The sequence below is a fragment of the Alternaria atra genome (assembly GCF_907166805.1).
Source record: "Alternaria atra isolate CS162 genome assembly, contig: 28, whole genome shotgun sequence".
Classification (NCBI taxonomy): Eukaryota; Fungi; Ascomycota; class Dothideomycetes; order Pleosporales; family Pleosporaceae; genus Alternaria; species Alternaria atra.
In genome coordinates this window covers 2,492,919-2,516,692 of record NW_025091326.1, presented here as the reverse complement: position 1 = coordinate 2,516,692, position 23,774 = coordinate 2,492,919, and the positions used below count along the sequence as shown (strand labels likewise).

Below are 23,774 nucleotides of genomic sequence, written 5' to 3'. Positions count from 1 at the left end.
GTATGAAAGATGGTTGGTATTGTGTGCGGAGCCTCTGCCGTTCAATGTGTTGCCGCATGCGGTACGACAACAACTGCTGACGACCCAGAAGCAGTAATGTACTTCGTATTTGCACGACCAAAATATGATTCTTGACCATCGTCTATGTTTCTTCCCGGTGTGACCATGCCTTCTGGCTCTTCGTTGTATGTGTCTGAATATGCGCTCTTGTTAAAATCCTCTTCTGCCGGGAATTCATTCACGAGGCTGGCGAGCTCCCAATCTCCACTGATGTAGCTGTCCATACTGAATCGCTCCTTACGATATTCAGCCCAATCCGGTTCGTTGTTCACTTCTTCTTCTTCTTCTGCATCTTCTGGGTCTTCCCAAAGGTCTTGCTCGACTCCACTCAAAAAGTCCCAAACACTCGCCAGTAGCTCCTCGTGCGGTAGAAAATAACTCAGTGACTCGTTATCCTGTCCCGTCCAGTCACTCCATGCTTCTAGTATCTCTAAACGAGGGAAATGTGCTCCTAGCGGTTGTGCCCATGACCGGACAAGCTCTTCTTCAACGAGTGGATCGACCACGGAGCTACATTGCGAGTTAGATGAAACGGTGTATGTGTCACTAACAATCGAGAGGATAGATTGAGGACGTGCGAAGGCAACATGCGTCAGGAATGGGAAGAGCGGGCCGTCAGAAGTTCCAGTACCGGTTAGATCTTCTAGTTCCACGGAAGCGCCCCGTTCATGGCCGTTGAGAGTAATGGCCGGAGTACAGAGTGTGTCGAGGGTTTGAGAGCGATCGTTGAGCGGCGTCTCGACGGCTTCTGGAGGCGAATGATTACGTAGTATCTGTAGATCTGGGAGATGTAGTGAAACTTTCAGGCGCAAAGTTTCAAGCAGAGGGCAGTTCTTTCCGAGACTCGCTAGCGCGGTAGCCTCCAGATCGATTGCGCTTTGTGGATGGAGCTTGATATTGAGACTCAAAAGCTGCGGCAATTTCCTACAAAATGCCTCGAAGTGAAGACTCGAGATCATAGACCCATCTATTGCACTAGGTTCCGAGGCGAGAAGGTTGATATTTTCCAACTTGGGACAGCCTTTGGCAAGTTCCACTAAAGCCGTACCATGAAGGAGCGGGTGCGATGCGGCCGATGGAAAGTTGAGCGCGAGTGCACCGATGTTGACTCGTAATGACCGGAGCCCACTGCACTGTGCCAACTGAGCCAGGATATGATCAAGGATATTCATGTCCCAGTCCTGCGGTGGTCGCTCTGGTATTCTAGCTATGTCTAGTTGTATTTGTTCTACAAGCGGCAGGTGCGGTAGGAGTGTGACGGCCAGCTCGGGATAGCACATGAGTTGGAGTTGCCTCAAAGAGGAAAATGGGGAAACAAGCGCGTTGGGGCCCGAGAAGTACGGCAATAATTGCAAGTCCGGATCGAGGTCGATGTGAAGAGCTTTCAGGCCTGGCCGGCGACTTAAGAGTCTGAAAAGCATATCCTTGTTGGAAAAGCTAGCATTCATCAATCGAACATTCGTAATGCTGGGCACAGCGTCGAGTAGATCAATCAATTCTCGATAAGACACAGGGTCTTCAGGACAAAGAGCATCTGAACCAAAGGTAATGCTAGCAAGGTTGGTACATGGTGCGAACAAGGCGGGAAGAACAGTGCCAGCGACGTAACGTGAGTCACCAGTTTGGGATCCAAGGAATTCCAGTTGCCCAAGGCCTGGGTGTAGCATGGCGTTGATTGCTTTCGCATGTCTCTTCCAGTCCACCTCCAGCTCCAGTATCTTGAGGTCCGGCCAGCATAAGCCCTCTAGATATGCAAGATCTCCACTATCGTCTGTGGGACCCAAGACGAACAGCCTTTCGACTTTGTTCGCGTACCATTGCCTTCGGTTGAAGATCATTTTCTGCAGAGCGGGAAGGTGCGGATAGCGTCTCCACAGGATAGCTGTGCCTTGGTCTGCCCAAAGTTTATTGACCAGAATCGAAGGTACCAGTGTGGGCCGAAATTCGAGAAGTTCAACAGGTTGATCGGGTCCCTGCTGTCTGCGATCCTTGTACTTCATGTTGGATAAATGGTGCAGGACCAGGGAAACAATGCGAGGGTCCGCGGTAGCCATGGCTGCGGCTGCCATGGCTGCACGAGGTTCAGACGAACGAAAAAAAAAGCAGCAAAAGAGCGACTCAAAGGAATGAAGCAACGGAGAAGAAAGTGAGTGGAGAGAGCGCGAGGATACTTAGCTATCGCGGCACAGGCTGTGGGCAGACAGTCATCCTGCTTTGGACCTGGTCACTTTTCTCGCCGCCGGGCAAAGCGAAATCCCGTAGGCTCGCCACGGCTGATCGCCAGGGGCCGCGGAAGCCTGTGAGCCTGTCATTGCGCGTACCTTGAAACGCAATTGTAAATGATATAATTCCCATGTCAATAGGGAGGCGTGTTTTGGAGGTTCCAAGGGAAGGAGTTCTGTGTGCTATGTCACTCGACGGTCTCTTTGTGAAGCTTGGAAACCTCGAGCTTAGTCAAGCGCGTTAGCCTTCCGTGTCACGGGCAGGGACGGACAATTGTCGGGGCTGCATCGAACACCGCAGAGCTACCCAATCGAATTCGCTATTATCTCCATGGCTGCCAACTGCTGCACGGAGCTTCCACCGTTGCCATTGGAGGATATTACGCCCGTTAATCACAACTGATCATGATGGTAGCGCTTACATTTAAGCACGCAGATAAACACAGTAGATGATTTCGAAGCTGTGGGACAGGTCGAACTTGGTCCCAGATGTAGCGGCAAAACAGCGGAATCAACGAAGAACCGCAGCTACCATGCATCTCATACTTACAGGCGCGACGGGGCTGGTAGGCGCATCTGTGCTCCACAACATGCTCGCGCAAGAGAGCATTAGTCGCATATCAATCCTTAGCAGACGACCTGTCAAGATGGCCGAAGGACATGTCAAGGCGAAAGTCATCATCCATACAGACTTCAAAGTCTACGACAAAGCTCTCTTGGACGAACTGAAGGATGCACAAGGTTGTGTCTGGGCTTTGGGCGTATCGCAGAACGACGTCAGCAAGGAGTAAGTCATTTCATAGAAAAGGTTATGTAGCCTCATGCTAACACTTTTTCTTAGGGAATATCTCAAAATAACCCACGATTACGCCATGGCTGCCGCGCGTGCCTTTTCTACAATCCACCCAGATTCGCCCTTTACGTTTCTCCATGTCTCCGGCGAGGGCGCTACGCAGTCGCCAGGCACCTTCACAAGTCTATACGCACGAGTCAAAGGGCAGGTCGAGTCGGAGCTTGTCGACTTGGGTAGATTGAACCCCATGTTCAGGGTGTATAACGTACGACCCGGCGGCGTGGATTGGACAAAACACATGGCGATCCACCCGTTCATACCGCCGCAGGCAATGTACAAGAAGATGCTGATACCACCAATGAATCTGTTCTACAAGGCTATGATGACGCCAGCGAAGGAGATGGGTAGAGTCATGACAGAGTTGGCCATGTCCAAAGGCGAGCCACTAGAAGGGGCAGACATTGGTATGGAGGGACGACTTGTATCCAACTTGGCCATCAGACGCATGGCGGAGCTATAGAACTGATATGCGCACTGCCTTGAATGTTTGCATCCTTGGGTAGTTGACACAATGCACTGGTTAGGCTTTATGCACAATGCACGTGGGGAACGCTGTCTGTGCGCCGTCGATGACGGGAGGCGGGACCCTGGTTCGCCCCAACTCACACTTCTACAACGCGTTGTGGCTGGCCAGAACGCGTCTCCCAGCCATCATCTCTCTTTTGCGCTACTAGCATCTCGACACACCAAAGAATCGACCGTCTGTTTCCTCTGCTCAATTGTTCTTCGAAAAAGCCAACTTCGCCATGGACTACGATGAAGCGCCCCCTCCTCACCACCGCTCGCGTGCACCATGGACTTCCCGCCCAACCCCTTCTTCGAGCGGCAACATACCGCCTTCACCACGAAATCGAGCTCACCTCCCCCTGTCTTCTCCAGCGACGACTCTCGCGAATCCGTCGACGTGACCAACTACGAGTCTCCGCGTATTTACAAGAACAAGCGCAAGGGCGCATGGTGGGACAGCCGCGAATCGGCCCACACCAGCCCCGAGGTGAAGAAGACAAAATTTGAGCGCAACTTCGACTCTGGCATCTACATGCTCAGTGATGCGAGTAACAGTTCCGGAGAACTACCTCCACCCCCGTACGTGTCGCCCTACAACCTGAGGAGCAAGATGCCGACCAAACGCGCCATCAACACAAATGTTACCAATGAGGAAGAGATAGTTATCGACACCAATAGCCACCCGACAGCAGAACGTGCCTTCAACGAGCAGATGGACCATGGTATCGCGAGGAACCAAGAGTCGTACGATTTCGATGGCCAGAACCTCGAGGACAGTGACATCAGGCACATTGGCAACCTCAAAACCGTCATTAGTGATCCTCCGGTCCACGACACTGAGCTTCCCACGGCAGGACAGTACCGATCTCTCCTCCCTAAACTTCAAATCCACCTCAGTAAGAACAAGCTCCGTCGACTCGTTCCGTCTCTGTTCGACCTCGAGCATCTCACTGGTCTGTATCTGCGTCAAAACGAGATTGAAGAGCTTCCGCAACAAATCAGCTGCTTAAGAAAACTTGAAACGCTAGACGTATCTCTCAACAAGCTCAAGTACCTCCCCTTCGACGTCATCACGCTTCTTTCTCCACATGGGAACATGAGCCGCCTCACTCTCATGGGCAAAGATCTGCTTCAGCCAATGCCTTCTCGTAGATTCTACACGACCGACTACCAGAAGCAAGAGCAAGGGTCCCTTCATCACATGGACTCGCTGCCACTCGATGAGGTACGAGAAGACGCAAGCAACCAACTTGCGCACCTGTACCAGACTCTGGCGACGTGTAAAGACCGCGACCAAGCAGTCTGGCGCATCCGGTATTTCGAGTCCTGGGCAAACTCCTTTGATGGTGGAGATAATGCCCGGGAATGCAGTGTTGAACAAGACGTTGGATTCTATCCGCATCACCCTTGCTTGCCCTTGGAGGCTACGAATGATAGTCAAGTTCTATCCCACGCACCACGGTACATCGCCAGGACACTAGTATCGTACTATGAGCAAAATGGCAGCCTCCTCAAGGCATCTCCACGGCTTCCTTGCTCCAACGAAGAGACATATCCCATCATCATCGAAACGAATCAGGGCACATACGGTGTTCCTTCTTCACCTTGGTTCGCCCCTCCGTCTACAAGCAAAGTGCCCTCCTTGGTCACAGCTAGCTTGCATAGGGAGCTCAAATCTGCGAGTATCGGCAACATCCGTGCGTACCTCGAAGATTTCTTCCCGTCGTGGAAGCTATCCTCTCGCGAGCACAAGAGAATGCTGCTGATGGATATGGTATGTTCCGCAAGTGTCATACCTGTCATAAAGAGTATGTTGTGGCACGCGCGGAGTGGGTAGAGTTCTGGAGTCGAGGAGGCGAATTCCTTCCGTTGAAAGTTAGCGTGTGCTCGTGGGGCTGTGTACCTCCAGGCATGGTTCAGAGGCCGCAGAAAGAGTTGACATGGTGAAGCCATGAGGCTGTCAGTGGGGTTCAAGCAGCACAGTGAGATATGCATAGTAGTTCAGAGACACCCGGGCGCACTATCAGGTGAGTCATGGTCTTACAAGAATACGATGTGGTCACTCGGGCTGCCTTGATCACAGAGGTCTCAAACATACCCATCTGTCTCGTCGCCTTGCAATCTCGACCACTATAAGACCATGTAACCTGCTACACCCCCTGTTCATCTTCCAGCCTATTCCAGCCCGTTACTATGTCCTCAGAGCTGTCACTTGTTGGCCGAATCCGCGCACTACTACACCTTCCTTCTAAGCTTGATAAGACAAAGGCCCAGATTCTCGAAGCTGAACAAGGTGCACCAGATCACATCGGATCCTGGAAATGCATCTGCGGCCACAGGAACGCAATTTATTATCTCCGTTCGCCCGCGCTGCATCCACTCGGATTCATGTCGTGTCGTGTATGTTCCTCGACCTGGCATAACAACATCAAGCTTGACATCACATCGCAAACTATTACCATCCATAACCTAAGCACTCAACCTACAGTGTCTGGTCACGCCCAAGTCCTCAGTATACCTCCGAATAGCTCCACGTCCTACGACTATGTATGCCTCGGACACGGGTGCGGTCTCACCTGGCGGACTGCAATTAAAATAGAGTGGTTTAGTGGACTAAAGAGGCAGGTTCTGTTGATTGACGGGAAGAGGGAAATACCACTGTGAATGTGGTATGAAGATCTTTGAGGTAGGGCGATATGCTGTCTTTGAAGTCGTCTAAGATGGTGAATGTCGAAGCCTGGTCTATTCACGCATGTGATTATGTACACTAGAATTTGGTCATGAGTAGTACCTTGGCAGCGGTGATCTTGAAGTCGAATCACGACAAAGGTGACGACGGATTTTAGAGTTTGTTCTGAATAGCAATCAGACTCTCAGCCATCAACTATGACCGTTGCGAGAAATTGACGAGAGAAAGCAAGTCCATGCAGAAGACATCGCCGCCGCCACCTGCTCTAGTTAGGCCGGGGGCTAATCCCGACTGAGTTCAGATTGCGTTGTTCGGAGAATTGCGATAACAACGCGCCGTCTTAGTGGATATTCTTCGTGCATCACCACTCCCGGTATCTCAAACCCCGGCCTCGTGCATCTACGGAGAATTGCACCAAGCACACTCCGTTGCCAGCATCGTAGTTGCCGCGCTTCCTAGAACTACACAGCATATCCGCACACGTCAGGCCACAACGATGCCGCACGCAACACTACCGCAGATAGACGAATAACTCCGAAAATCTATCCAAGTGGTCTAGCTCTCCTCTATAGCGTATGTCAATAAGCTTATCAGCTTTTGCAATCGCTTGCCATTGTGCTTATCGGCGCCTATCTTCAACCCTCGCCGGTCTCGACTCATTCCGCCGAACCTCCGTTCACAACCTGATGTGAGCGGCTGGAGAAGACCATATCGGCATTGCGACTGGATCCTATCTTGCCTGACTTTGGTGCGGTCGTGTGGATACTAGGAACGTTAGCGGGACAAGCCTTCCTTAGGTTGCACGACTATCGGCCATGGCATGCTGACAAGGGTCGCTTGAGCCTACCACATGGATGGTCTCAATCTACACTGCATGTACACCAAATGTGTTCATAAACCCTGCGTCTCCACGCATTGGATCCCCTGGCGTACTGTTAATACTCTGTAACGTCGAAAACTGATCCTCAACGCAGTAGTTGGAAACGCTAATATGTCTGAGAAGAAGACTGAGGAGTCAACTATCGGAGAACAGCATGTAGACTATGGCATTGGCCATGTGCGACATTCGCATACAGCGAGTCGTAGGAAGAGCTCTGCTGTTGATCCGGCCATTATTGCAGGAGAGATATTCGATGAGCGTTATGAGACCACACAGCGAGGTCTGAAGTCACGGTGAGTCGATCTTGTTCCGTGTTATTTAGTTTGGAAGATTAATGCAAAGCAGACATGCCCAAATGATTGCTTTGGGCGGCACGATAGGAACTGGTCTCTTTGTTGGTTCAGGCCAAACCCTCGCTCGCGGCGGCCCAGCCTTTATCCTATCCACATATATCGCCATGTCCTTCTTGATCTTCTGTACCGTTGCAGGTATCATCGAAGTCGCCGCCTATCTTCCAACTCCCGGGTCTTCTATGAACCTCTTCGGATACCGCTATGTCTCCCGCTCGATGGGCTTTGGACTAGGCTGGCTATACTTTTACTCTCTCGGCATTCTTGTACCCTACGAGATCACGGCAGCTGGATTAGTTATTGAGTATTGGAACCCACCCGTGAACATCGCAGTGTGGATTACGATCATGATCATCGTCATCGTGGGGCTGAACTGCTTTCCAGTCAAGTTCTACGGCGAAACGGAGTTCTGGTTCGCTGGAACAAAGGTCGTCATGATTGTAGGACTGCTTATCCTATCCTTCATCTTGTTCTGGGGCGGTGGACCACAGCACGATCGTCTCGGCTTCAGGTACTGGAAGAACCCTGGCGCGGCAAATACGTATCTAGAAGAGGGTAATGCTGGGCGTCTGGTGGCACTGCTATCTACTATGGTGCTTTCTGCTGTAAGCATGCTGCTCTTGTAGCCTCGAGTCAGTTTCACTAACCTCTATCCTAGTTTCCATTCACGTTTGCCCCGGAGCTTCTTGTAGCAACAGGTGGCGAAATGCAGTCACCACGTCGGAACCTGCCTACTGCGGCACGCCGATACATCTACCGTCTTGTGATCTTCTACGTCGGCAGCGTACTTGCCATCGGTGTCATCTGCCCCTCGAACGACTCCATCATTACCTCTGGTGGTTCTGGTGCCGGATCGTCTCCCTTTGTCGCAGGAATTAAGAACGCAGGAATTCCCGTACTCGACAGCATCATCAACGCCGGTATCATCATCAGTGCCTGGTCATCAGGAAACTCCTTCCTGTTCCTCTCGTCGCGCTCCCTATACGCGCTCGCACTTTCTGGCAATGCGCCTTCCATTTTCAAATCATGCACCAAGTCTGGTGTGCCGTACTGGGCTGTTACAGCCTCTTCGCTATTCTGCGCTCTGGCCTACCTGAATGTAGGCAGCGAGAGCGCCGTCGTCTTTAATTGGTTCGTCAACCTGACAAACACGTCTGGCTTCATCTCCTGGATCTGCTGCGGCATCATCTTTTTGCGTTTCCGGAAAGCCTGCGAAGCGCAAAATATTACCGATCTGCCATATCGCTCACCAGTAAACAAGTGGGGTGCTTGGTGCGTCATCATCAGCTTCACCTTTCTCTGTTTGATCAATGGGTTTGATGTCTTTTGGCCCGAGAAATGGGATGTTAGCTCCTTCTTCACTGCATACGTTGGTATTCCCATGTTCTTCTTGTTCTATGGAGGACACCGAATCTGGGCCTGGAGCGATACCTGGGCTTACGCTCCTGAGGAGGTGGATATGAAGACGGGTTTGGATCAGGTGCTCGCTGAAGAGGTGCCGGCAAGAACGGTGAAAGGACCATGGTGGAAGAAGATCACATTGCTCTGGCAGTAAAGAGGAAAGGGAACTGATGACGTTGTAGAATAAGAAGAGCAAGCGTTTATCGATCGCAAGAGTCATCTTCAATTACCTTCCATCCGTTCTTTATTGTTCATTACTCTCCATTTCGGAGACCTTTCTGCGCAGGCTTTTCCCACGATTTAAAATCGCTTCTTTCTTTTTCGATCGTTCAACGTCTTCTTACAGCACCTCGGTCCCATGGAAATCTGTCTTTGCCACCATTGTAAATCGATCTGGTGCTAGATCCCTTTGTCGCAGTTAGATCTTCCTCCACGCAACACCATTCTTGCCTTTAGTCTCCTGCTCTGAGACATCAGGGAATTCTTCCGAAAACCGTTGATTTTCCGCCATCCACGCCTCAATCATGATAATCATTGTGACATTGCTGCAGATTGAGAGGAGCTGATAAACGATCTCCACCCAGAGGTTCGGCTTGTCGGCATCCGAACAGTGGACGGAGAAAGGAAGATGGCGAAGGTTGGCGCTCATGCATTCGCGAACGCCGTCTATTCTTTCAATGGGCGGTTATGTTGGAATCGTCAGCGATGAATTTTTCCCAAGGGACCAAAGACGGCCATTGTCGCCATAATCTAAATCTCGCAGGTCGAATCCAAAGTACTCTATCAACCCGGATATTTAAAGTGATCAATGACGAGGTAAAAAGAAAAGATAACGGGCGGTTATATGAGCTTTAGGACAGGCGTCGCGATATGCGAAAAATCTCTTCACAATGACACGTGGGTCTCTAGAGGCATTAGAAACGTACGTGGCCCGTTCATGTTCTTCCAAGTCGGTAGCGTCTAACCCTTTGCCCTTATTAACGCCGTTGTTAGAAGCATGATCGTCTCTAGCTTTAGGATCATAGTACTTTTCGTTCCTGTCCTCGACTAGAGTTATCCGCTGGGAAAGTATCCACTCAGCGATGCTTCTAGGTACTCGTTTGCCACGAACCATGCAGCCCACGAAACTAGAATCGCGACAGTAGTAATATTATATTGGTTTCATTGGTAGTCTGAGCTCTGATTGTGGACTGATCCAACAAGACGAAACCTCATGCTCCTCCTACATCCAACTCCGCTGTGAAGTCTTTCCGTATGGTCAAGTTTTCGAAATCCTCCTGGTTCTCGATGACCAGACCTTGTTCGTTAGCGAGATGCAGCAAGCAGATGAAGCAGTAACTTGTTGAGATGTCGGCCATTGTTTGTTTCGGATACACAGCCTGCAAGCTGTTGACAACGTCGGTAAAAGTTAGCGAACCATCAACAGCTTTATTTGCTGGATCGTCGGAGACATTAGGTTGCGGAGGTGCGGAAATCTAATTGTTTGTAAGCTTGTAGACCGAATGACGAGGATTGAATATATAACTTACGCCTTCAAATCCAATACCTTTCCAAAGCTCGTCCTTTAATCTCTTAACATCTACCTTCTTCGCAACCCTTGCATACTGAACGTATTCGGGCCGGAACCGTCGGCTTTGTGTTACTAACTGTGCACCAAACGCATCCGTCTGCGAGCTAGGTGGCATGCCGTCTAGAGGTAGTGTAGCTTCGGGTGCGTCGGGCGGCGGCGAAAAGTGGTCACGAGCATCCGCAAAAACGTCCTCATCATCAATAGGCCCACCAGGCATAGGCAGTCCATCGTCTTGGAAAAAGTCGGCGTCGTAGTTGCCCTGTACATCATCACCCTCGCCTTCTCGACCTTGATCAGCCCAGTATGCTTCGTCGACGCGTGCGGGGTCTCCGGGTTGTGCCTGTACACGGCGTCCTCCCTTCCGTGAGCCCATACGGGCTTTTGGTTTCAAGAAAAGTCGCAGTAGTTGTTTCGAGTTGAAGTGCTTGTCATCTGGGAGAAGATTGCGCGACTTTGACTTCCACTGCGCTTTTGGTAGAGATATGGTTGAGTTGGATGTTGCAGGCGTGTAGAGCATGTCTGCTAGTGTCTGCGACATGGGTGCGGCGAAGTCAATCTCGAAAGGCTCCCTCTCTTTCCGTTTCGTGGCTGGTGCTGCCTTTGCAGAATGCTTGACTCGTGAGATACGCCAATGCTCAGGCCCTGCCCAGCTCTTCTTAAGAGCTTGGTCGAAATAGCTTAGAATGTTTTCTTGTTCTTGATCACGACCGTGCATCATAGAGACGCCATACTGAGCATCAGCACCAAGGGCAGCATCAGCACTGTCTGTATTCTCATCACCTTCGAGGCCCATGGTGTGAACGCGAGCCTGTGGATTCTGGATAGCCTCACGAGCCCAGACCTCTCCACCTTCGCCAAAACCCGTTTCCGGAGGTAGATCGAATCCGCCCATGTTCATGTCGTCGTCATCATCGAAGCCCATGGGGTTGTCGTCATCAAGAAAGAGGCCTGATCGGTTACCCGCATCGTCCTCTTCTTCGCCCTTGGCACCATCTTCATTGGCAGAGTCATCAGGGGCCTTTAGAAAGGGAAGATCCATAGAGCCATTTACATCGCCAAGATCGAACGTCTTCATCGAGGGACACACGTCTTGCCGGTCGAGCTGGGACAGATCAGGGAAGTACTTGGCAGCCAGGCCAGATATATCAACATCAATAGCGTCGGGTGGCTGGGACTGGTCTTGCTGTACATGGGCGTCTTCGGGCGCTGGTGTAGCACGAGTGTCTTCGGAGGTTGCATCGTTCGCATCGTCGCTGCTGTCAAAGACGATTCTGCCCCTTGCGTCTATGGCCAGGTGATTAAGAAGGAGACCTTTTGCTCCGCCCTCATCAAAGTCGGCGGAGGCTTTCTTGAAGAGGGGATCTACCGAAAACTCGAGCTCCATCTTCTTGTTCTGTAGTTGTCCAAACGAGGATGCGAGCGTGGCTTCGGCAGACCGGGCAGCCCTCTTCTTGCGCTTCTTCTGGCCACCCTCTCCGTCCTCGGCGTCGTCGCCCTCGGCGTCGTCATCATCGGCTCCGTCAGCATCATCGCCGTCTCCTCTCCGCTTCTTGCCCGCATTCTCTGCAAGTCCGCTGAGGAGCTTGCCCGTGTCGGTTGCTACGCTATCGACCCTGCTGGTGTAGATCTTGACGCAGCCGTCCAATGTGCAGCTCGCCTTTTGGAAGTTGACGCCATCGCCTTCCTTGAGCAGAGACATTTCGTGGAAGTAATCGATGAGGGCGAAGTTCCATGAGTTGTTTGCGTTGATTTTCTGCCCGTCACATCAGCCTCGACCTAGTGCGTGCAGCCGTGTATGCCTACGTTGTCCGTCGCCATCTTCATCCACTCCTCGAAGTTGGCCAGCAAGGGCATGACGCGGTTTCCTGGCGTGACGGCGGTGCCGGTGATGTCTGGCATGTCGTCTTGGTCTTGCGACGGGGTGTGGGGGCTATCGTGGCCGGCGGCATGCGATATGCGTCGTCTTCCGGGTGTGGCAGTAGCAGTCGAGGCGCGCATCGAGTTGCGCTGGGCTTCTTGTTGCGCATGGCGGCGGATGGCCTTCTCTTGTCGGTCATCGTTGAGCGGCACCCTGGGTGGAAATGGTTAGCCTTGCGATGCGCGTCAACTGACTTGTTTGGCCTACTTGATGGGTGTCTTCTGCGGCGAGGCGGCGGTATTGTACTTGGTAGTGCGCGCCATGGTGGGTTGGCTGATTGTGTGTGTGTGTTCGTGATGGAGCGTTGTTGTTTGTTTGGGCGAATCCGCGCGGGGGTTAGCGCACTACGACTCTACTAAGTCCGGCTTTGTAGCTAACAAGTGTCTCACTTTTGGTGTCGGAGACTACTGTCCTGCAGAAACGGCTAACAGCCTAGAAAGCCTCTAGCTGTCAAAGGTACATACGTATTCCGACTGAACCCATACCGCATACCGCACCCTAAACCCACCTATTAGCACAGCGCCACCCACTCGCACAGCCACACATGCGCCACACTGGTGCTATCTCATCGAATACCGTCATTCACAATCCCGGTACTTGGAAGGCTCCGCGCTGCCCTCTGCTCCAACTTGCAAGATCCGGCCTCTATCTCCAACTATCGCTACCATGCTCCGATGACGTTCGTTATTTCGCAACATCGCCAACACCGCCACACACGCACGCATTGCTGTCGCGCCCCAGCCGACTCAGTCCAAACGCTTCGCGCGCCGTCTTCCGCTATCTTGTTACGCTATCGCACGTCGCCGCCTTCACGCTTCCCATCACCTAAAACACGCCCTCATCCCCCATCGCGCGGTCCCTCCGACTCACCTGAGAACATGTCGTGACCATGGACGACTCCACCATACTTAAACATGCCCAACGATTGCGCCGCTCACGTTACTCGGCACGACCCTTCGCCCTCACCATCCTCGCCATCTCCCTCATATCACTGCTAGCATGGGCCAGGTCGCAAGTTACCCACGGCAGCGCCCTTGGTGGCGCGGTACACAAGAGGGACTTGTCCATCAAGGACGAAGAGTGCCGCCTTGTTCACCGCGCCACAGACCAATGCGCCTTTGTGCGCGCAAACTGCCCCGATGAAGAAGCCGGCGTCATATCCTACCTGACCCTTTACTACTGCCGTCTCCCGCATGCGAAACCCGTTGCCTTCGTCCTCATGACACTCTGGCTCGCGCTCCTCTTCAGCACCATTGGCATCGCCGCGAGCGACTTCTTCTGCGTTAACCTCAATACCATTGCGCGCATGCTGGGCATGAGCGAGAGCTTGGCCGGCGTCACACTGCTCGCCTTTGGCAATGGCAGCCCCGACGTCTTCTCCACATTTGCCGCCTTCCGCACCCACGCTGCAAGTCTGGCCGTAGGCGAGCTCATCGGTGCTGCATGTTTCATCACGGCTGTGGTCTCGGGCTCCATGGCTCTAATTCGCCCCTTTCAAGTCGCGCGCAAGAGTTTTGTTCGCGATGTTGGTTTCTTTCTCATTGCAGCGGCCTTCAGCATGGGCTTCATCGTTGACGGGAAACTGCATCTGTGGGAGTCTGTCACCATGGTAGCCTTTTATCTCTTCTACGTCGCCTTCGTTGTGGGCTGGCACTGGTGGCTCAACTTGAGAAAGGCGCGACGGGCGAGGGCGGCCGCCATCAGGAGCCACTATGTCACGCCCGGCGGCGAAGAGGAGGAATTTCCAGAATACCATGACGATGAAATTAGCGCTGGTAGCAGGACCCCAGGCTACGGCGTATCCATTGACGACTTTTCCATGCTTGAACGCGCAGGCGGCGACAATATCATAGATGACGATGACAATGAGGAAGAGCGCGAACGCTGGATGGGCGAGTTGACCAACAATATGCGCGTCAATCGCCCAAGCATGTCGAGGCGCAATACTCACACACCCATCCGTCCGAGTTTGGTGGGAGCCTTGGAGTTTAGAGCGGTACTCTCCTCCCTGCAAAAGTCGCGCAACATCCAGTCCATGCCAATCAGCTTGCGACGATATTCTGACGACCCTACCTATACGACTGCCCAACAGCAAAACTACATCTCACAAACAGCAGGTCCCGCGAATCGACCTCCATTCCATGTGAACCCAACTGCTTCCAACGCCTCGCTGCATGTGACCCGACCAAATCTCGACATCCAGCAGAGCCTAGGCAATCGAGCGCGAGCTGTTTCCACAAACGACATTGACAATGTCCGACTACAGTCAAGCACGCTGCAGGGACATGGCGTACCTGACATTACCTTTGCATCCGCCACTCCCAACAAACCCAACAGACTGCTGGAAGCGCCTCCGTCGCCGACCATCTCGTTGTCTCCGCCAGCTTCCCGCTCTTCCAGAGCACCAAGTCCTGCCGCACCGAGAGACAGGCTTCCCTCACCTAACAGGCTGGCGCCCCCAGGCTCCGAGGACCAGGCTCCCCTCCGTGCAGTCACATCATCACCAAGCCCCCGCTCGAGTCCAGTAACAGAACCCGATGCTCGTCCTCAACCACCTAGTTTGAAGCTGACTGTACCGGATGCCACTTCTCCGCCGATACCATTTCCGCCTTATACCGATTATCCTTGGTCGGCGCAATCCGTTTCTAGACCCCAGAGTCTACGTCTGCCTTCGCCGAGCGCGTCACCCGAGTCTACCTACTTCCCACGAGATCCTTTCGGTCATGTCGAAGCAGCCAGAATGCCAAAATGGTGGCCCTCAAGCCTTCTACCGACTCCATACGTTCTGGTTTCCACTCTGTTCCCGACATTGACCAATTGGTCGGACAAGAATATTTTCGACAAACTTTTGGGACTTGTTGCAAGTCTACCTGTCTTCTTGCTTACCATTACGCTCCCAGTTGTCGAGCCGCAAAAGGATGAGAACGATGGAGGTCAGGCGGAGCTTTCTTTAGATTTCGGTCTACCACCTGCGGCTACGCCGCATAGTGGAAGCATGGACTCGCATACTCGCAGCGTGTCACTCGTTTTACCACTAGAAACACCTGCTGACATGGGCTTATCAAAGTCGAAACTGTCCACAAGTCTTCCTTCTCGACAACCCAATGGTGGATCGTTCAGCACGACCACCAGCCAACCGCCACCGCAGGTGTACATTACGGATTCCGACACTGTGGCGCAATCACCCGAGCAACTTCCCACGATTCCTACACCTATCGAGCCAAGACAATGGAACCGCTGGCTGGTGATCGTGCAAGTGTTTACAGCCCCTTCTTCCTCGTCCTTGTCCTCTGGGCAAACATTGAACCCGACAACCCACGTGTTTTGCTTCGTCACACGCTCTACGCTCTGGTCGTCTCGCTCAGCGTCCTTGCCTTTATCCTCTTCACCACCACGCCAAACCGCGCGCCAAATTGGCGCTCAGCACTCTGCTTTCTCGGGTTTGCCGTCGCCATTGCTTGGATCAGCACCATTGCCAACGAAGTCGTTGGTGTTCTGCGCACCCTGGGTGTTATCCTCAACATGTCCGACGCCATTCTCGGTCTGACCATCTTCGCGGTTGGCAATTCACTTGGTGATCTCGTCGCCGACATTACCGTTGCACGGCTCGGATTCCCTATCATGGCCCTCTCGGCCTGCTTTGGCGGCCCGATGCTGAACATCCTACTCGGCGTAGGGTTGAGCGGATGCTACATGATCATCACCAAGGGCGAGCACCGCCATGAAAAACACCCAGATCAGTCGGTTCATTTCAGACCCTACCATATCGCTGTGAGCACAACCTTGGTGATATCAGGAGCGACTCTGCTTGTAACACTCGCTGGGCTTCTTGTTGCCGTACCGATGCGCAAGTGGAGAATGGACAAGATTATCGGGTGGGGTTTGGTCGCGTTATGGTCTCTAAGTACTACTATAAATGTAATTGTAGAAGTACTAGGTTATAGTAGTGACGTTAGTTAGAGTCAATACATAGCTCTTGATACATACATGTACTGAAGGGTTCAGGTGATTGTGAAGGTAAGGTCGCGCTAATGTTTGTATTCAGTCGAGCTATCAATGCTCGATCATACCACAACGACATGCACTCCCGTTCCCATTGGTATTTGACCGGTCTTGGAAGAGCTGACGCACATGGTCGAAAGGGCCAGCGCGGAGTTCCCTATCAACATTTGACAGATTTCGGAACCATGAGGATTGTGAGCAATTCAAGAAGCTCGTACCAACTATTAGAAGCGGCTCAGAGGCAAGCCCACTAAGCTAGACGAAACCTGGTCAATTCTGTGGTATTACCGGAGTAAGAGTTAATTGAATGAAGAACGCCCAGCGTTTCAATCTCGCGTCCTTCTCAGCTAAGCTGGCGTCGCTCATGGCAGAAGAGTAAAAGCTCCATAAAGGTACACAGGTGGCGTCTTCTCTGTTCAACGACGCCGATGAACATGCGAATCAACTCTGGATCGGCTAACTCCGCGTTCGAAGCTTCATTCGATTACTCGGCGACGGAGTGCACGCGTGAGTTGCGGTGTAAGAAGTTGGCTGCCCAATTATGCCCGAGGGGAGCGTCATCGCCGCTCATGTGGAGGATACGCATCGCTATCTCTCGTAGACAACTGTGGCCAGGTGGTTAATCGCGTAGGTCTTCGTTAAGGATTCAGTCAACAAGAAACTCCTCTTGTTCCAGATTTAATCGCACTTGTTGTTGTGGACTATCGCGTGTGGATCACGATCAGCGAGCCGGCTCTGCAGCGTTGACCGCGGTGCGCCACACGCCCAACAGGCTTGTCGCTGGCTCGTAAAGAGACTAAGATCAAGATTCCGGATAGCGTTTTGCATTGCAACTTCACAGTAATCGATTGATAGCGTTGTGATTGAGCTGTAAAGCTTCAAAAGTGGGTGGCAGTTGTGGTAGGGTGGCGGAGAAGTTGGGTGTCCGAAAACTAACTGGCCGAACTCAATGTTAAAACTATTTGCAAGCACAGATGCGCAACCTTAGTGGGGTGCGCAGCTTGGTGGTAAATGACGTTAGCCATCACGTAGTGACCAAGGTGCTCTGTCGGCTTCAGCGGTTCTGTTTCTTTCACTGCATCTTCAATCAGGCTCTCATCGGTAGAGTTATGTTGGGTTGACGTGGAGGGTACCTAGTATTGAGGGGGATCGTGCAAGGGCGGACAATGACACGGTATGCGCTAGACTGGGATGACTCCTGCTAGCACTAGCGCGGGGGACAAATAACACCAGCTATTCGCTCCCTATTGCCGATGCTCTGGGGTACGGTACCCCAGAAAACCTTGTCCATACGCGTAACCCCTAGGATGTTGCTTTTTCGGTGACTCGAAAGCGGACAGAGATATGACTCAGCTAATGCCCCAATGACTCGAAATCGCATCTCTATGCAAGAATAACTCGAAACTGGTGAAGGATCACACCCATCAGAGCGTTAGGGACTTGGCCGTGCGCTGGAAACCTCGGACGGACATTTCCGATCCTTCGGTGACAGTAAGGCCAGGACTGATCAGTGTGGGCTTCGGAAGGCTTGATCTGGCATACGACCCGCCCGTCCATTCCCATGACAGCGGGCATGGACTCATGCGGCTGAAGCCGAGTAGGAATCAATCGATCAATCCTACTGATTGAGCTTCAGCTCATTCCTAGTTGAACTTTATTTGCACAGGCCTAACGTTCCATCGGTGAACAATGTCAGCTAACAGCGTGACAACGTTACCAGGATCCAAATAGCTGTCAAGAGGAGTGGTTCATGCGAGTCATTGTTTGTGCTAGTAAACGAGGTTGCGACCCATGCGGCTCACAGCTAAGAAGTGAACCTTGGAAGCCTCTGGTGAACCCATGCAGGTATTGGCGCCACAAATCCCGGGACCCAGGCATGATATCTGCATAGAACCAATAGTAGTGCGCTCATTGCGCTTGCACGATTTTCTGTGCCTATCACAAACTTAAACCAAGCCGGGGAACATTTTCGCCCTCCCGTGGTGGACGAGATCGTCACTTTGGGAGACACCTCAGGATCCGCCACAAATTTTAAAAGCTCATCTGAAGCAAATCAGGTGTCGCGAGCAAAGTTGTCTAAATATGCTGCGGATGATGCAGGCGATTTGGAAACACGGCACTCGCCTTCATCCTCTCCCTTCGATCGCCTTCAGTAGCAGATATCAGTCTGCTAAACGCGAGTTTTTTCAATCAATTAGTTCTCAGTGCGAATTCTTTCTCTACCTTGCGCTCTAACAATCACATGCGCAATCATAACGCGGTCTTCGCATCCAGCCATGGCAAATGAGGAGGATGTGGGCGTGGTTGGTGGGGTGAATGCACCTCTCCCAATCCTAATGACCATGGCCGCGTTCTTATCCATCGCACTTTACAACGTCATCGAACTTACTTTTCTGGTATTTGGCGTCTTCAAAAAACGTAATGGGCTATACTTCTGGAGTTTTGTCGTGGCAACTTGGGGCATCGCACCCCATGCCGTTGGATTCGTCCTCAAGTTCTTCCAGGTCACTACATTAGACCTGCTATCGAGCGCAATAGTGGGTATAGGCTGGGCAAGTATGGTGATGGGACAATCACTCGTTCTCTATTCGCGTCTGCATCTCGTCATCCGGGATCGATCTCAGACACGTTGGGTACTATACATGATCATCTTCAACGCTGTCGTTCTCGGGATCCCCCTTTTCGTTTTAGCGATGGGGGCAAACTCTCAGCACTCGGCCCGTTTCCTACCGGGATTCTTGATATATGACAAGGTTCAAATCGTGGTAATCTGCGTCCAAGAGACTATAATATCTATCATCTATATCTACGAAACAGTACGGCTGCTGGGCCACGACACTAGCAGCAACGGCCGCGGGCCCCTGCAGAAGCTACTCAGACACCTTGTCTTCGTCAACATCGTAGTCCTGATCCTCGACATCACCCTCCTCGCCGTCCAGTTCTCCGGTAACTACGAGATTCAAACGACGTACAAGACAGCTGTGTACAGCATCAAACTCAAAATCGAATTCTCTGTCCTTAACCGACTCGTCAGCATAGTGGAGCACAAAGACCTTTTTGGCAATAGAGGAACTCCTGGTAACAACACCCTCTCTTTGGGTCCATGGACTCAGAGCAGAAAGACGCACTTGAGCACTAGATCTGATCGCCCTGGCGCTTTTTCCAAAATTGAGGAGACTGACTCGTCAGGTCACAGTGGGAAGGACCCATTCGTGAGGGCATCTGGAATACATCTTGACCAGGGAGGGGCGTTACAGGCGGGTGTGCCGGCTAGTGAAAGTCGTCAACTTTGACGCAACCGGCGACCACTTCAATGCAGAGCTATCTGGATCGAAATGTGGCATGGCCATTCCCGCGGTGCTGCCGCAATTCTCATTAGCTCACCACGAGTCAGTTAGTGAGGGATCTCGACACCTCAATGACCATTAATGTCTCGAGGAATTCTACTTAAAAGCAGACTTCTTTTGCGGATGATATCCAGGTTGTCTCAATGAGAATGTATGCCTTGGACTCAGTTCTTTCAGCGATACCTCTCATTCGAAAAAGCTTATCTGTATGGGCTTCACTCGGGCTGTGCGAGTTCAAGACAAGCAGCACGCTTCCTGCAACTACTATACCTTTGCCTCAAAAGCTTGGATACAGGACGCCACATACTGATCAGTATGTTGAGGATACGCAAATTAGTCGTGGCGTGTTCGAGAAAGTTAGTGTCCAGACGCATCCATGTGACTAGCGTCCGATGAGCGTGAACCGATTAACCTTCCTCGGATAATGGCTCCTGGGTTCGCTCACGTTACGCATTTTCTCCAGAAACCTGGTGTGTAGAGAACAAGACTGGAAGAATAGATATTGAGTTCTCATGGGTAGAAAACCTTCTCCCAACATCGCGGTCTTCTGGTTTGCGTAAGTAGTTTGCTAGTCCTTTGGTCGTGATTGAGATAGCTGATAAGATGTACAAAGCTTCGCCAGTTATCCCTGCAAACGTTTGAATAGCAAAGTGTAGCATAGAGAAAGACGCGCAAGTGGTGTAGAATACAACTTAAGGTCGGAGAGGCAATGCGCGAAACTAAGTGTGTTATTAAGATCAAGAAAACAACTAAATCGAAAGGAAACGTTGTTATTTGTTCATGTTCCGCTAGCTAAGCCGCGACACCCTGTTTTCCTAACACCCTTCGCTAGATCTAAGAATATTAATACTATAATAAGGCGCGTCTTCTAGGTACTTATAACCTCACGTATAATTATAGATCTTTACTCCTTTTATTAGTAAGTAGGTATGACGGACTTCAGTAGGCAATATTTACTATCTTTCTATTTAATTATTGAACACTTTCTATTAGGTACAGATAGTAGAAGAGGAGTAACACTAGAAATTAATGCCTCTCACTTAGTAAGAGCGAAGCGACCCCAGACATCCTGAATATCAGTGAACACTAAGTTCTCCCACGCCGCCCCGTCAACGTATTCTCTAGTGTTTAATGTTAAGGCCCAGTCAAGTTCAGACAAACTGTACGCGATGGCGCGTGCACCAGCCACGGTACCATCCCGATAGTTCCAAGGTACGCGACCGCCAAGACCATACACATTGTTGCTTCCGATAAACTGAGAAACTGTGGCAGCAGAGGCCTTTAGACCAAAAGCACCAATTGCCTCTTCTTTGATCGACCCGTCTCCACCGTTCGCACTCGAGACTCTGTAATCTGAAAGCGGTACTAGCGCAGAGATACCCGTAAACTTTGTCTCTTGCACAATGGGATCTGACTTGTGCGACTCTGCAGCTGTGCTCCAGAGTTCAACGTCCAGCCCTGCAAGTACATTCTTCTCAATATACGAGGAATATGTCTCGCCTGTCATGCTTGTGATAATATAGCTCAAAAGCATGGTCCCATAGTTTGAGTACACACTCCTGTCCCCTGGGGTGTAGTCCAGCGGCCGCGCAACTACGTACTCGATGACCTGCCGCAGCGTGGCAGGTGTGGCTTGATTGAGAGACTGTGCGACGGTTGTGAATATGAAACCTATATCTGGAGACATCGAGCGATCGAACCCGGCAGTGTGGTCCAAGAGGTGTTGGACAGTGATGTTCAACGAGCGTTCGTCGGCGGGCGCGTTGTATCCGAGGAACGGGTAGACGGGAGTAGTCAAGTTCAGCAGACCCATGGAGATAAGACGGTTTGTTGCTGCATACGTGAAAGCCTTTGAGACACTTCCAAGAAGGAATTTATCCGATGGCTGGGTAACGGCGCGGTCGCTCTCAGCCCATGTGTACGCGCGCGAAGCGATGACTGTCCCATTGACTGAAGCGGCGACTTGAGCTTGCCTAACGCTGTTCCTTCTCATGAACTTTTGCATGACTTTATCCAGAGCATTGCTGACCCCGGCGTTGTCGTCGAAGCCGGTGACTGTGCCTGTGGTGTGCCATTCGCGATCAATAGGCGTTGTTTGTTCGGCGAAGATCACAGCATATCTTACTCCTGCAGTGCCCGCGCCTGAGATATGGATGGGGTACATGTTCTTTGCCTTTCGTGCGGCTATCTCCGGACCCAATTGCGATGTGATGAGATCCGTAAGGGCGTTCCACTGCCCAACACTCGTGTCGTCGAAAATCGGTGTTAGGACTAGGTCTTCAGAAACGTCGATATAAACCGGTCTCCAGTATCTCTTTGAAGTCTCAGCAGCTTCAAGCGTTTTGTAGTGGTTGACAAACGAGTCTGTCTGGTACCAGATGGTTTGTTGGTGGTTCACCGTGTCTTCATGCCCCAGGATGCAGTACTGGCGCTCGTTTGGGAGTCCATACATGCTTACGCCTTTGATGATCATTGGTATATCCATTGTCGCATTTGCATAAGCGTAAGGGTTGTTAAGGCCACACTGCTGGACCCAGGTTCGGATCGAAGGCATTTCCTGCATCACTCCGGCAAACAGCGCAATGGAGGCAGATCCGGAGGCGGAAACGTGTGTAGAAACATATCCACTGGCTCTCCAATAATCTACCCAGGCGTTGTAGGCGGTTTCATTGGCGCCCAGTATAGTCTCGTATGCATTGCCGCCCTGCTTCGTCCAGATGCCGGCATATTTCGCATCGGTGTGCGAGCCATAGATACTTAGAGACGTCGGCCGATATCCCTTAGCTTTCAGTTTTGCAATCCTTTTCTCTACTTCGGCACCGTTGATGTCGTAAAACAAGCTCTGTTCGATCGTCGTATTGCGTTTAGCAGGTGAGAATCCTTGGTCATCGGTGGAGAATGAAGCAACGAACGTTGCCAAAGAGAGGCAGCTTGCCAGATTCAAAAGTAAAGACCGTGGCATGTACATCATGAAAACGGTAGTAATTCAGTCAGGGCAGTGCTCATTGCAGTTAATAGGCAATCCAAAATTAGGTCTCCGCGCACGAGCGTATTGCTCGATACCAATTTCGCAGCACGGTCCAACCGTTAGATTTGCAATACGAAGCTTTTCGTACGCCTTGTACGCCTTGTTCCCCTAGTGTTAGGATTGTAAGGAGGCCTCAGGTTATGTAGCGTAGGGTAGTACGTAGCAGGCACAAAGGGGTGCATTTGTACTAAGACGAATCGCTACCGCTGTAGCGATTCTCACGACTGACTTATATACTCTGTGCCTTGGCAAGCTAGGCTAGCCTCGGGCATTCTAGTCCTGACACCGAGCAATCTAATGACACGCCGGGATCAGTGCGGACACTGCACGATCTGCAAATAAAGAAGAATGTAGATCTGCGTGTATCTGCAAAGACATATCCTTTTTGGCAGATCTGCAATTGAAAGGTGAATAGTAGTCATGGCTCGCTGCTCTTTCCTCGAGCAGTACTAGGCTGGCAAATGGGTCTCCTCATCGGGAACTCAAATCCGCGATATCTCTATAGGTTCAAACCACACTTGGACGATGAATAACTTATTATATAGCTTCAATCTAGACCTATATCTTCTGTATAGAAAGTCTTTCTTTAAGTCTTATAAATAAAAAGTTATTAGCTAACCCACGTTGCCAAGAGTTGGGTCTCCACATTTAGCTCCGATCTAAGATTTCTAGCTAGCTACTTTAGCTAGCTAGATACTTTCTATATACAAAATATAGATCTAGATTTAGGCTATACAATAAGGCATCGATTGTCTACATCGGATTAGAGTTCATAGAAATATTGCAGATTCTAAGATCCCGATGTGGAGACCCATTTACCAGCCTAACCTCGGCTAGTGGAGCCTTGGAGCCCAGCCAGAGTTCAGCGAGCCCTAAGAAGCTCGCCTAGAACTGTACTAGGTCGTATCTAGAGTTTGCTTACAAGCCTTTAATAATACTATATGATT

At 51.3% G+C, this 23,774-nt stretch overlaps 7 protein-coding genes across 7 annotated transcripts; 4 read left to right on the top strand and 3 right to left on the bottom strand.

The window, feature by feature from the left end:
• Nucleotides 1–41: 41 nt before the first annotated feature.
• ALTATR162_LOCUS7844 (uncharacterized protein) lies at nt 42–2,060 on the bottom strand (the record flags this gene model as incomplete). The annotated part of the gene is made up of 1 exon (XM_043315472.1): nt 42–2,060. One exon carries the CDS (start codon nt 2,058–2,060, stop codon nt 42–44), a length of 2,019 nt encoding a protein of 672 aa, XP_043171407.1.
• Nucleotides 2,061–2,815: 755 nt separating this feature from the next.
• ALTATR162_LOCUS7843 (uncharacterized protein) lies at nt 2,816–3,595 on the top strand (the record flags this gene model as incomplete). The annotated part of the gene is made up of 2 exons (XM_043315471.1): nt 2,816–3,069; nt 3,124–3,595. 2 exons carry the CDS (start codon nt 2,816–2,818, stop codon nt 3,593–3,595), a joined length of 726 nt encoding a protein of 241 aa, XP_043171406.1.
• A 333-nt stretch (nt 3,596–3,928) lies between these two features.
• ALTATR162_LOCUS7842 (uncharacterized protein) lies at nt 3,929–9,116 on the top strand (the record flags this gene model as incomplete). Its single annotated transcript, XM_043315470.1, has 4 exons — nt 3,929–5,416; nt 7,335–7,504; nt 7,557–8,166; nt 8,220–9,116. The coding sequence occupies 4 exons, from the start codon at nt 3,929–3,931 to the stop codon at nt 9,114–9,116; spliced, it is 3,165 nt and encodes a 1,054-aa protein (XP_043171405.1).
• A 1,057-nt stretch (nt 9,117–10,173) lies between these two features.
• ALTATR162_LOCUS7841 (uncharacterized protein) lies at nt 10,174–12,713 on the bottom strand (the record flags this gene model as incomplete). The annotated part of the gene is made up of 4 exons (XM_043315469.1): nt 10,174–10,437; nt 10,492–12,285; nt 12,336–12,603; nt 12,658–12,713. 4 exons carry the CDS (start codon nt 12,711–12,713, stop codon nt 10,174–10,176), a joined length of 2,382 nt encoding a protein of 793 aa, XP_043171404.1.
• A 626-nt stretch (nt 12,714–13,339) lies between these two features.
• Nucleotides 13,340–16,410, top strand: ALTATR162_LOCUS7840 (uncharacterized protein; the record flags this gene model as incomplete). Its single annotated transcript, XM_043315468.1, has 2 exons — nt 13,340–15,475; nt 15,535–16,410. 2 exons carry the CDS (start codon nt 13,340–13,342, stop codon nt 16,408–16,410), a joined length of 3,012 nt encoding a protein of 1,003 aa, XP_043171403.1.
• A 2,384-nt stretch (nt 16,411–18,794) lies between these two features.
• Nucleotides 18,795–19,745, top strand: ALTATR162_LOCUS7839 (uncharacterized protein; the record flags this gene model as incomplete). The annotated part of the gene is made up of 1 exon (XM_043315467.1): nt 18,795–19,745. One exon carries the CDS (start codon nt 18,795–18,797, stop codon nt 19,743–19,745), a length of 951 nt encoding a protein of 316 aa, XP_043171402.1.
• A 1,090-nt stretch (nt 19,746–20,835) lies between these two features.
• Nucleotides 20,836–22,767, bottom strand: ALTATR162_LOCUS7838 (uncharacterized protein; the record flags this gene model as incomplete). The annotated part of the gene is made up of 1 exon (XM_043315466.1): nt 20,836–22,767. One exon carries the CDS (start codon nt 22,765–22,767, stop codon nt 20,836–20,838), a length of 1,932 nt encoding a protein of 643 aa, XP_043171401.1.
• Nucleotides 22,768–23,774: the final 1,007 nt, after the last annotated feature.